General features: G+C 45.2%; 1 protein-coding gene across 4 annotated transcripts in view; it reads left to right on the top strand.

Annotated features, from left to right (window-relative positions):
- The window catches only part of NLRX1 (NLR family member X1), a 54,076-nt gene that overhangs the window by 34,668 nt on the left and 6,454 nt on the right, over nucleotides 1-12,954 (top strand). For all 4 annotated transcript variants that reach the window (XM_040325506.1, XM_040325505.1, XM_040325508.1 and 1 more), the window contains 2 exons: nucleotides 8,010-9,403; nucleotides 11,701-11,787. In XM_040325506.1, coding sequence (XP_040181440.1) covers nucleotides 8,010-9,403; nucleotides 11,701-11,787 — 1,481 coding nt within the window. The remainder of the gene's footprint in view (nucleotides 1-8,009; nucleotides 9,404-11,700; nucleotides 11,788-12,954) is intronic.

The following is a 12,954-nucleotide window of genomic DNA, read 5'->3' on the forward strand; positions in this document are numbered from 1 at the left end:
CTGGGTAGACCCCTCTCCTCATAGTCAGCTAAAGCTAACTATAGAGTACTAGGTGAGGGGCTCTCACGAAGAGAGACCCCAACCCCCCCCCCCCCCCCGAAAAATGGGAGGAAGGAACCTAATGGCCTCATCTTCCTCCTTGACTTTAGGGTAGGCCCGAAGACCCACACCCTGCATCCTGAGTGGAAAAGGGAAAACATACATCATAGCTCCCAACTGTCCCTGATTTGAAGCAAAGTCCCTCTGTCCCTCTTTTCTCCTTATTTGTCCCTCATTTTGGTCTGATCTATATAGTTGTATTTAAAATGCACTATTTATTTTTTTCAAAAAGTTTTTCCCAGTGCTAAACCTTACATCCAATTTCTAAATTGCTGCATTGGTAAATGTCAAAAGCCAGTGTAAAGGGATAGTAGTGGTAAAAAAGCACTTGTGGATTTAACTAATAATTTTTTATTGTACAATTCACCTTTAAAGGGGCGTGACAGGGTGTCTGTCCTATACCTACATACTTGTGCTAATAGGTGTCCCTCATTCCCATCTCAAAAAGTTAAGAGGTATGCAAACATGTGTAGGTAACCCACATGGAGATATGCAAAATAAATAAGTGGCGATACAATGGCTAGGCATTGCAGCCTGGTAACAAAAATTCTGCGCTAATCAAAAAATCTGGTAAGTATACATAACCTTGATCAACCAAAATCTATAGAAAACACCATGTACAAATTACAGTACAAAAGTAAATCCAAAAAATGAGTACACAAAGTCTGTAGAAAAGTGAAAAAAAGGAAGAAGAGAATGGTGATATTCCCAGAATGATTCCAGAAAATACATCGGGACACACAGGCAAAGAAATCCCCAGATCATCCAGTAGAGAGAGCAATGAAGCTTCCAGCTTAACCGAGGATGTTGGCTTTCAAATAAATGAACAAGCCAAAAAACACTTCAGGGCGTATATCCCAAACACATCCACACAGATCATGGCGGCCATAGTCACCCCCGGTTCCTCTCTTCCACTCACGGTATCAGGGAGCCTTAATAGTTGTTACTACCACTGATCGGGTTGGTTGCGATCCTCCCTCCGATGCAGCCAAGCTGGGAGTCTACCATCATCAGTGAGTGGCAGCCATATCACCCAGCCCCTATTGCCATCACCAACACGATCCACTCCCCAACTGCCCTCCAATCCCGGGTCCCTTGAAAAATGACCGTAGCTGCCACGAAACTCCTTGACACCAAAATGGTTGGGGGCCGCTGAGGGTTGATGCAAACCATTTTACCTTGAGAGGGGTGCTTACAATGATCTGTTTTTTTCATTTATGTAAAACCTTTATCCCAAAAGGAACAAAACTGTTGCTCAAAAAGTATTATCTGAAGTTTGGGTTCAGCTTATTTAGGGTATATAAATTTGCTAGTCGTTCTAACACTCCCCTCCCCAGACTAACTATGCTGCTTCCCAGATTTGTCTCTTTGCTCCTAAAATGTGGGCACAGGAGTTGTTTGTTTTCACCTGGTGATCTGGCCAATAGAGGAATAAAAAGCTAAATAAAATAAGAAACCGAATGCAGCCACCTCATCAAAGTATTGATAAACTGCAATATATAAAATTGTTGGTTTTTAGTTGTTTTTAACCACCTTAATGTACCTAGTGCACCATTTTCATGCTCTGTGTTTGACCCCCTCAGTACCAGCATGTTTATTAATTTCCCCAAAAATTGTGGCAAAAAATTCGATCACCTTGGGGTGTTTGCTTTCCCAAAAAGGGTGATTTTGGGGGTTTTGATACTATTCTGGCATTTTTAAAGGAGTTGTAAAGGAAAATGTTTTTTCACCTTAATGCAATCTATGCATTAAGGTGAAAAAACTTCAGTGCATACTGCCCCAGAGCCCCCGTTTTACTTACCTGACCCGTCAAAAGTTCAGTGCGCGGTCCCGAGATCCTCTTCGCCGCTCAGCCCGGCCGCTGATTGGCTAGAGCGGATGGATTGAGAGCAGCGCAGCCATTGGCTGGTGCTGCTGTCAATCACATCCAGTGACGCGGCGCGCCGAGGGGCGGGGCCGAGTGATACAGTGTGCGGCTATGGCCGCTCGCTGTATCACGGGAGCGCGCCCGCAATTACTCACCACCATGCAAGCGCTCTCGCATGACTGTGGTGAGTAATTGCGGGGAGGACAGAGACAGCCGCCGAGGGACCCTGAAGACATGGATCGGGGCCACTCTGTGCAAAACTAACTGCACAGTGGAGGTATGTATAACATGTTTGTTATTTTTAGGCTCCATGCACACTGGGCTTAAAAAAAAAAACATCTGTTCTTTTTGGAGTAAAAAACTTCCATATAGAGCATTTTTTGTACAAAGTTTAGATGAGTTTAGGAGAGTTTTACGTTTTTTCTGCCAGTGAGCTCCAATCAGAAACGCGAATGAGAAGGGTTTTTTTTTCCTGCCTCTAAACGTTGTTCCTAAAAATATGCCTGTAAACATCCTAATGTGTATGGACACAAAGGATAACATTGAGTTGCTTCTACAGGCAGAACACAAAACTCCTGTAGAAGCAATGTTTTTTATTCCAGTGTGTATGGAGCCTAAATTAATTGCCCCCCCCCCCCTTACTAACACTTTAATTTAACAAGTAAGGGTCTCCTTTATATAGTAAACAAACAAAAAACTGTAGTTATTAAAAGAGAGATTTGGTGGTTTTTTTTGGGGGGGGGGGGGGATCATATTTCTCTAGGTTGTTGCAGCTGCGGTCCCCTGCCGGCTCTAAGACTGAAAATTGAGCGATCAAACACCACTGATCTCTCAGTGCTCTGTGAGCAAAGAGATGGTGACTGTCAGTCACTGCTGTCTGTTCTGCCCCTCCATGCTCACGGGAGTGCTGGGCTGTGAAGGGGGTGGGATTGGCTAGCTCAGGCTCTCAGCGGCTCGGCTCAGCGGATCCTGGGTAGATCACGACCATATTGTCACAATCTTTTCCCAGCCTGGACCGGTGATCTGCCGATATGGTTCCTCCTATTGATATGGTTCCCCCCTTGACTGCGCAGGCACAATCTGAGCCGACGGAAATCACCGAACCTGATCAGCTGTTTTCAGGTGTAGGCGCCCCTCAATTGTTATTGCAACAGGTCCAGGGCGACGTGGAATTCGCTGTAAGTGGCCAGTCGGCCTCACGTCCTCGATTCGCTCAGACGGCTCGCTCAGCCTCCTGGCTCTTTTTTTAACATCCTCCAAGTCCACGGGGATGGTAAGGAATGAGCCTGGATGCCGCCCCGAGCCGTGCATGCGCCGTGCACACCTGGAGAACAGCTGATCAGGTTCGGAGATTTCCATGGGCTTCATCTGCGCCTGCGCAGTCAAGCAGGGAACCATATCGATAGGGGAACTAGCTCGACAAGACACCGGCTCTGTGACTTCAGCCCCCTGTTTGCTGAAAATGGGTCACATGAGTGCAGAACAAACTGCACCCCTGTGATCCACAGGAGAAGTACAGCCAAAAAAGCTTTGGCTGTACTTTTCCTATAAATAACAGCAAAAGAAAGCTCTATCTGTCTCAATTTTTTTTTTTTTGAAAACTCATTTGGGTACAGCATGACGGAGTAATTGTTGGTAAAACTATCATAGTGCTGAAAACTGAAAAATGGCCTGGTAATGAAGGGGTATTACAGGCTGGTACACAAAAGTTTATGTTTTTATTTTATTCTTTCATGTGCCTTGTACCTATCTGAAACTGCAATTTTGTGATGGTCAAATAGTCGACCATATAAGTTGATACATGCATGGTTTATTGAGCCTCAGATGTCATTGATTCCATCCTGAGACAGATCCCCCCCCAATCAGTCCCGGACTGGGACATAAAATAGGCCTGGGCATTTTACATTGAGCAGCCCGGGGGGGGGGGGGGCAGCGGTGTTTCACGGGGGCGGTTGATGATGAGATGTGGGGTTCCAGGATGTGTAGATTTGATTACTTTAACTCCGGTTTTGATGGCGGAGTCCTGATACAGGGGCAACCTTTAGGGCATAGTGTGCCGAACATTTTTTCAAATAAAAAAATACACAAAAGACATCGCAGCTAGCCATTCACAGGTGCCCCTGCCATTTGCATTGTGTCTAAACACCTGTGCAAATGTAGCCTTATAACAGGGTTGGGACTCGGGAGCTGCTACCCTGTTATAAAGTGCAGTTCCCTTTTAAAACGTATAAAGTAGTGGTTATTAAGCCAGTTATTAAGCATGACTCACAAAGCCAGATATAATGGAGTACTCGCAAAGCCAGTCATTAAGTAAAACTCCTTTATAACTGGCTTTGTAAGTAATGCTTAGTAACTGGCTTTGTGAATACTGAAAAGCCTGTTATAAAGCATTAAGCCTTGTACACACCACTAAACTGACATCTCAGGTTGGAGCCGCTGTGCTAACAATCCAATGTTAGTACAGTGATCTCCCCTGCTGAGCTATTGTGTTCTGACAGGGGGACGCCCCCCCCCCCCCCCCCCCGCCAGAACACTCTGGTCAACGCTCTCAGCCATTGGCTAAAAACGCTGACCTTTTTCAGTCACGAGCCTTCGACAGAAGCTGGGCTGAATGACAGGCTTCTGTCGGACCTGCTGCCGTACACACAGGCTAAATGCTGGCTGACATTCGGCCCGTGTGCACTAGGCTTTACTTATAGAACAAGTTATTAAGCAGAACTCCTTTATATCTGGCTCTGTGAGTACTGCAGAGGCAGTTATAAAGCATTACTCACAATGTCATTTATAAATTAGTACAGAGCCAGTTATAAAGGATTATTGCTTTATAACTGGCTTTTTGACCATTACTTTTACTAGCGCTTCCAAAGCCTTGAGAAATACTTCATCCAGTCAATTTTTCTGGGTAGAATTGTCTCCCCTTCATCTTGAGCCTGGCACAAGGCTACCGAGGGAGAGGAGTGCCCAGAGATAGCAGGTGCAGAAGGATTAATTACAGTTACTGAAGAAAGAAAAATCATAGCTACTAGGGTTGTCCCGATACCGAGCATTTGTGTGAGTACTTGTACTCGTGCAAATGCTCCCGATGCCTCTGCCTTGGATGGGAGAGAGGAAGTCAGTGGGCAGAGTCATAGAGCAGAGGGCGGAGACCGGGGCAGAGAGAAGAGCGGTGTGGTGAGCGAGTCCTCGGGCGGGTAAGCTTGCAGGGGGCAGCCGCATCATCCATCGACGACCGGAGCCATCACATTCGGTAACAGAAGTGACGCGCAGTGTTGCCGTTACACAGTCAGTGCTTTGAAAAGCCAGACGCCCATTTCGGTACACCCTGCTCTCGGCCAAAGTATGCTAGCAGCGGACATCTTGTTACACCCAGCCCATGAAGTTGGGGCTGGGTGTAAAAAAAAAGCTGCTGCTTTATTGAGGCCGAGTGCAGGGTGTACCAAGATGGGCGTTGCAGAGGCAGCATATAAAAATATATCTTGTGCCCATAAGTGGCATCCAGCCAGTACCACTGCCAGCCATCAGTGTGTGTCACCTATCAGTGCCCAGCCATGAGTGTGTGCCACCTATCAGTGCTCATCACTCAGTGCCCAGCCATCAGTGTGTGCCACCTGTCAGTGCCCAGCCATCAGTGTGTGCCACCTATCAGTGCCCAGCCATCAGTGTGTGTCACCTATCAGTGCCCAACCATCAGTATGTGCCACCTATCATTGCTGATCACTCAGTGCCAGCCAGTTAGTGCCACCTATCAGTGCCAGCTATCAGTGTGCCACCTATCAGTGCTCATCACTCAGTGCCAGCCAGTCAGTGCCCATTCATCAGTGCGTGCCACCTATCGGTAATGCTTAATTAGTGCCACATATCAGTGCTCATCAGTGCTGCATATCGGTGCCACCTAATCCTATCAGTGCCCAACAGTGCTGCATATTAGGGCCTCCTCATCAATGCCACCTATCAGTGCCAGCCAGTCAGTGCCACCTATCCGTAATGCTTAATCAGTGCCAAAAAAGTATTGGTAATCGGTATCGGCGAGTACTTGAAAAAAAGTATCGGTACTTGTACTCTGTCTTAAAAAAAGTGGTATCGGGACAACCCTAATAACTACCATTATCAAAGTGTTCCCTGGCCTGGAGCATAAGACCCTTCACTGGCAGGAATGGAGATGGATGTACACCAGCCAGCAGCCACACTACTTTCCCTATAGATGGCCGCAGCAACTTGCTGGGTTTCATGTGCGGGAGGCGGTCTCAGTAGGTGGTGGTGCATAAGGCCTCTTCCTCTGCTTCCCATCCCTCCTCTGTTCCTGGCGTCCTGTTTGCCAAGTGACCGTAGGCTGCGGGGCGCATGCCCGGAGACGGATGTCCTGTTCAGTGGTGGCCTGGGTTGCCATGGATCGACTTGGTAGGCAGGGAATGAGGAGACTCTTTCCACTCTTCCGACCACCACCCAGAGAGAAGGGGATCGTTGCGGGTCCCGGCCCCCTGGTGTGCCGACGGGAGGCTCGCACACCCCCCCCACTGCACAGTGCCACTACAGCTCTCAAAGCGCCTGTCAACGATGCCGTTGCTGTCCCGCCCGATGTCTCTGCTTCAGTCGCGGAGAGGGGGGGCGCAGACCCAGACATGATGATGCGGCCCACCGGGCAAACACCGGTCTGCCCTATGTCCAGTCCGGGCCTGCCCCCCAATACTCAATAGTTGGTCATCAGGCAGCAGGGTCCTTCAGGTCTAGCCAGTGCCAGATTTAGACGTTGGGGGGGGCCTGGGGCACCTAAAGTTCGGGGGCCCCTCAAATTAAATTATGTGACAAATAAAAAAGTTAAACAAAATAAATGATAAACTGCATTTGTTCTAAAAAATAATGTTAGGTTCCAAAGAAGACACTTTCACATTTTTATTGACTGTAAAAGTCATACTTCACAGTTATGTGTCACAGTACAATATTTACAAAATGACTTTCCTTCTGCACTTAGCATGATAATTCTTTATCAGTATCAATTTGCTGAACAACCTTTCCTCCCAACAACTAGTGACCATCATTCTCAAATGTATTCTGATGCCGCGTACACATGGTCTTTTTTTCTCGGCATGAAAAAAAAAACGACGTTTTTCAGCATGCCAAAAAACAAAGTTTTTCCAACTTCATCATTAAAAACGATGTTGCCCACACACCATCGTTTAAAAAAAATTATGAACAAAGCGCGGTGACGTACAACGGCACTCTGAAGGGGAAGTTCTCTTCGCCTTTGAGCTGTTTTTAGCTGATTCCTTGTTAGTAAAAGACGATTTGCGCTTTTTTGTCTGTTACAGCGTGATGAATGTGCTTACGCCATTATGAGTGGTAGTTTTACCAGAATGAGCGATCTCGTCTCATAACTCGCTTCTGGGCATGCGCGGGTTTAAAACGTCGTTTTAGCCAACACACGATCATTTTTTACAACCCGAAAAACGACGTTAAAAAAATGCAGCATGTTCGATTTTTTTTTTTTTTTTTCAGAAGACGAAAAACGATGTGAAGCCCACACACGATGATTTTAAATGACGTTTTTAAAAAAGTCTTTTTTTTTCATGCCGAAAAACGACCGTGTGTACGCGGCATAAGAGCTAAACTAACACTTGGAAAGGTATCAGAAAGCCCTTCATCATGTAATAAAACCTGTTGAGATGGAGTGAGATATGACTGGAGCTTGGCAAAGGCTGCAAACTGGACAATTTCCTCACATTACACACTACTGGAATCTCAAGGAAAAATAAGTTTATTTTTTAATTTTTTTATAAAGGAAGTCTGGTGCCCCCTTAGAAATCCTGCACTGGGTCTAGCTCACCCTCAGGAGACTTGGTTGTCTTTTACTAGCTGAGTGGCTATAGTAAGAGATGCTTCTTTTTGTCTTCGGCCTGTTTGTCTCCTAAAATAAATGGAGTTTTCTATATGGGGGTATCTTCCTTAAATTGTTACCCGCTATGTAAAGTAATTAAGTCATTTCTCTGTTATCCTAAAATGTGTCTTTTAAAGCAACGTTGGATAACTGTAACTGTTTTCCTTTTAGGCAAGAGTCCTGGTCACCACTCGTCCTTCTGCCCTTAAGAGAATCCCAAGGAAGTATGTAGGGCGGTATGTAGAGATTTGTGGCTTTTCTGACACAGAGCTACAGAAGATGTATTTCCAAGTGCGTCTGGGCCATAAAGATGCAGATCCTCGAGAAACAGAAAATCTGGCAGAGATGTTAAGTCGCAATTTGGAACATCATAGCCAGTTGTCTGCCGCATGTTTCTTGCCCTCATACTGCTGGCTAACCTGTGCAACATTACATTTGCTGTACTATTCCAAACCAGGCGATCCCCCTATGACACTGACTGGTATTTATACAACCTTCCTGAGACTTAATTTTGCTGGAGAAGTGCTGGATATAACACATCCCTCTAAGTTATCTCTCATGCGTTATGTAGCACGCACTATAGGTAAATTGGCATATGAGGGCTGTCTGTCTCGACGCACGCGTTTTACTGAAGATGATGTTGCAAAGTGTTTTCATGTGGAACTGAACAGCGAGGAGGAGCTTAATCTTCTAAATGTCTTCCGGGCTGATGCCTTCCGCTTCTTCCTGACACCCTGCCTCCGGCCGGGTCAAGAGAACCTGTTTGTCTTTGCAATACCCGCTATGCAGGAGTACCTTGCTGCACTTTATTTTGTATTGGGAGAACACAAGACTGCTCTGCAGCGCCTGGGAAAAGATGTTTCTGAGGTCATCAGCAAAGCCGGAGAAGATGTGGTTGCAGTAGTCAATGTGTTGTCCAAGTTTCTTCCTCTACGCATCTTTGCCCTCTTTAACCTGTTACGTGTTGTTCCTCGGCTATTTGGAAGGGTTACTGGGAAGAACCGTGACAACATAGCTCAAACTATGACTATAGAAATGTTCAGGGAGGAAGACTCTTATAATGATGATGTTTTGGACCAGATAAACTCAAGCATCCTTGGTGTTGAAGGGCCTTCTCCACTACCAGAGGGAGTTGATGCCGGCCCAGAGGAAGCGTTTGAGTTATTTCCTATATTCATGGGAGGGCTTCTATCTCTTCAAAATCGTGCTATGTTAGAGCAGCTCGGGTGTTCAATAATGAACGTGGACGCATTTGAAATCACAAAGGCTCTGAAAAAGGATCTTTTACGAAGGAGCCTTCAGAAGCTGCCACCCTCTGAGCTCATGGACTTTTTGTTCTTTTTATATGAGTTTCAGAATGTAGGATTTGCAGCTGGCTTGGTCAGTTCACTACGAGATCTGGATCTCTCCACTGTCCGCATGACGCCCCTCAAGTGTACGGTTGTAAATGCGGTTATGGGAGATACCAGGAAACCAGTTGCAGAATTCAACCTCAGTAACTGCCATCTAGATCCTGATGCCATCCACACTTTATCCCCTTTGCTGAGGAGATGCCTGAATGTGAAGTGAGGAAAAAATATTTACATTAGGTGACAATATTAGGCGGCGTGAAAATGAAGGAAATTAAGGGTTGTGTGTTATAAAAGTAAAGAGCTTAGGTATGAAAATTACAGTCCATATATGTTCCCATTGTTATATGTCTACGCTATTTATGTGAAAATTGCAGTAGTTAAACCTCTTCCCATGTGCAATCTGTATATAAACAGGGTATTGTGTTTGGGACATGTTTGCAAACATTTCCCCTCTGATATATATAAGCTGATGCCTCGTACATACGAAGGAAAACTGCCAGGAGAGCTTTTGGCCAGGAAAACCGGCTGTGTGTATGCTTCCTCGCAGTTTTCCCGGCAGGAAAACTGCCTGGAATCCCGGCGGGAAAATAGGGAACCTGCTCTCTATTTTCCCGCCGGGATTCCCAGCGGTTTTAAACCCGACGGTTTTCCTATGGGAAAACACTGCGAGGGAGCATACACACGGCGGGTATTCCCGGCCAAAGCTCTCCCCGCAGTTTTCCTGACGGGAAACCCAGCCGTGTGTACACGGGTAAACTTACTGAGCAGGTTCTCGGTTTTCAGGTCGTGTGTACAGGGCTTGAGATCTATAAGCTGACACTTTGCATGGTGAATGACTTTCATCCTTCTGGGCTGTTGCTGACAGCTTGTATCCCCACTGATGATTGGGTGACCATGTCAGTTATGACATTTTAATGCAGGCTAGAGCTTTGATTGAAAATTATAGTGGTTCTAAAGGCAGAAGTGTTTTTTATTTGTTTTATCTCAATGCATTCTATGCATTAAAATACAAAAGATCATTGGTGCAATTCCCCCTCCAGTCCCCCTTATGCTTACCTGAGCCCCATCTCAATCCAGAGATGTGTATGAGAGCAGTGGCTCTCATGGGTCTCTTTCTTAATTGGTTCCCGCCGCTGTCAGTCACAGCCTGTGAGCCAATGAGGAGAGAGTGTGGGGGGGGGGGGGGAGCCATGCTGTGTGTGTGTGTGAATGGACCATATCCATTTACAGGAGCATGGCTCTGGATCAAGCCTGCTCGAGTGTCCCCATAGCAAGATGCTTGCCATTGGGGGCACTCAACATGGGGGAGGAGCCAAGGCCGCCGGCAGCGGACCCAAAAAGAGGAGGATTGGGGCTGCTTTGTGCAAATCCATTGTACAGAGCAAGTAAGTATATAACATGTTTGTTATTTTTTTGGAAAAAAAAAAAAACATTTAGAATCACTTTAGGTTTACACTAGCACTTGGGAGGCAATAATAACACACGGCTGAGCCATGTTTTTACCACCCCCGACTGCCTCCCCTTTAAACTGCAAAGGCAGTGGATGTGGGTGTACTAATGTCACAGCTGTGATGCTTTGAATTATGGCAAAACAAATTAACCCCCCGAACACAACCCATTCAACTGGTTTGCTTTGGGTTAAGAGACATTGAGGAGGCAACATAACTTCTAATCACTACCTGTCAAATGCCCTTGGAAACGCATTCCACCACGGATTGCTTTTCAGAGGGCACTACTAGAGTAAACAAGCTCTAACATTGCCACCTTCAGGTTGCAGTGGCATCTGCAGTACCACAACAGAAGTTTTAAAAAATTATATAATAATCTATTAAAAAAATAAAAATTTATATTTGTTAGCCTATAATAAAAAAGCTTTTTTTTTTTCATTGAAACAGTGTATAATAAAAAATGTTTTATAAATAGGTTTAAAAAATATATATATATATTACAATTTTTACTTCAGATGGAGCTTAATCCAATTACTACCTCACAACTATTTTAAAGTGAACCTGCCACTGGGGGGAAAGAGAGGCAAACTGCTGCAGATATGAAGTGCAGGCGCCTAAAGGTGCTCAATTCTACAGCAGCCTGCCGAACCTTCCTGTCACCACTAAATCCCGGGCTGTTCAACCGCCAAAGCACTGCAGTCCTTTACTGATGGGATTCAGTTAGAATTGCTTTACTTTGTCATGAAGGTTATTTCTCTAGGGATTTATGCACCGAACGCCTATTTGTGCGGTTTTAGGCATCAGTATGTACCTGTTTGTTAAAATGGGTTTTCTATTTTGTTCTAAACATTTGCTTGTTTTTTGCATTTATAGAGTTTTGACACTTTTGCAGCCAAATTGGGATAACACCTTTGACAGAATTATACACAGTTTGTAGATTTTAGTGACAGGTAGAGCAGTAATCATGGCAAGCTTTTTCTGTGTCTGCTTAAAATCTGTTCTAATAATCAGTATAGTGCTCTCCTGTTTGCAAGGTTTGTATAAAATGGCATCTCTTTTTAGTTTGCAGATGAATTCACTAGGACCCAATTCCTGCAGAGAAATAAAAGATATTCTGCTCCACCCAGACTGTGCGATTACCAATTTACGGTAAGATTAGTACGAATAAATACGCTATGCCTCTGTATTCTAAACTACATTATATTACTGTATGCTGTGCTGTGGTTTTGTTTATATGGTTTGTGTGTTGATGTCACAGTAATATAATGTAGTTTAGAATAGAACGTTATAATTAAGGCTGTGTAAAGATGCTATGCAGTGGTGGTGTGTCCATAAAGGGCATAGGAGTGCCGCCCCCTCTCTCCTGTCACCGCTCTAATTACCATAGATAGATTCATGCATTGCACGAATCTATCTATGGTCGCAGCTGACATCCCCTATTCAGGTGACCGGCCCCTTTTGCGGCAGGGATGTGCGTTTTGGTACAGTAGCTATGTTTGATGGACACAGTGAGGCTGCAATTGATGGGGCTTTTTTTCAGAATTTTTCAGTTTGTTTGCACCCCCCCAAATTGTGAGCACCAGCCGCCACTGAAGCTATGGTTCCCTTAAAACAGTCTTTGCATTCCCATTCAAGTATATGGTAATGCATTAACTGCTTGAACAGGTCAAATTGTGGTCAGAAGGATGTCATCTTAAGTGCACCTGTTAATGAATTCTGAATGATCTCAGGAGTGTCTAAAACTGATGCCACCAACACAAGCCCATAGCCCATCATTACAGGCCCTTAGATTTAAAGTTAGTCTTTGATTGGATTGGATCACCTCCCATGTAACATTTTCTCAATTATGCATTTGATGGTTTAGTTATCAACCAGTGGTCCTTGAGTAACTAGAATCTTCAGGGCTCCTGTGCAAGAAAACATTAAGCCCCCCCCCTGACCCATGTCTTCCCACTGATCCCATGGCCTTTTACAGAGTTCTGCCTTACATCAGAGTCCACAGTGTTCACCCTTACATCAGAGTTCCCAGAATTCCCAGAGCCCCATTTATATCAGAGTTCCCCTTTACAGTGCAGATCCTGATGTAAAGCTTAAAGGGGAATGCTGCGGACTCTGGTGTAAAGGGGAACTCAGATGTAAGAGGTACTCTGGTTTGCTCTTACCTCACGACCCGCATAGAAACCCGCTGCACTACAACAGACGGGTGGGAGTGCCATTAAGAATTAATGCTTGGGCACCATGCAGTTTGGTGCGTCATGATTCAATTTAAGGGTCAGGGACACCTTTCCATGCATTTTGACGAGTAGGGTGACCCAC

Source organism: Rana temporaria, chromosome 10, assembly GCF_905171775.1.
Source record: "Rana temporaria chromosome 10, aRanTem1.1, whole genome shotgun sequence".
Taxonomy (NCBI): Eukaryota; Metazoa; Chordata; class Amphibia; order Anura; family Ranidae; genus Rana; species Rana temporaria.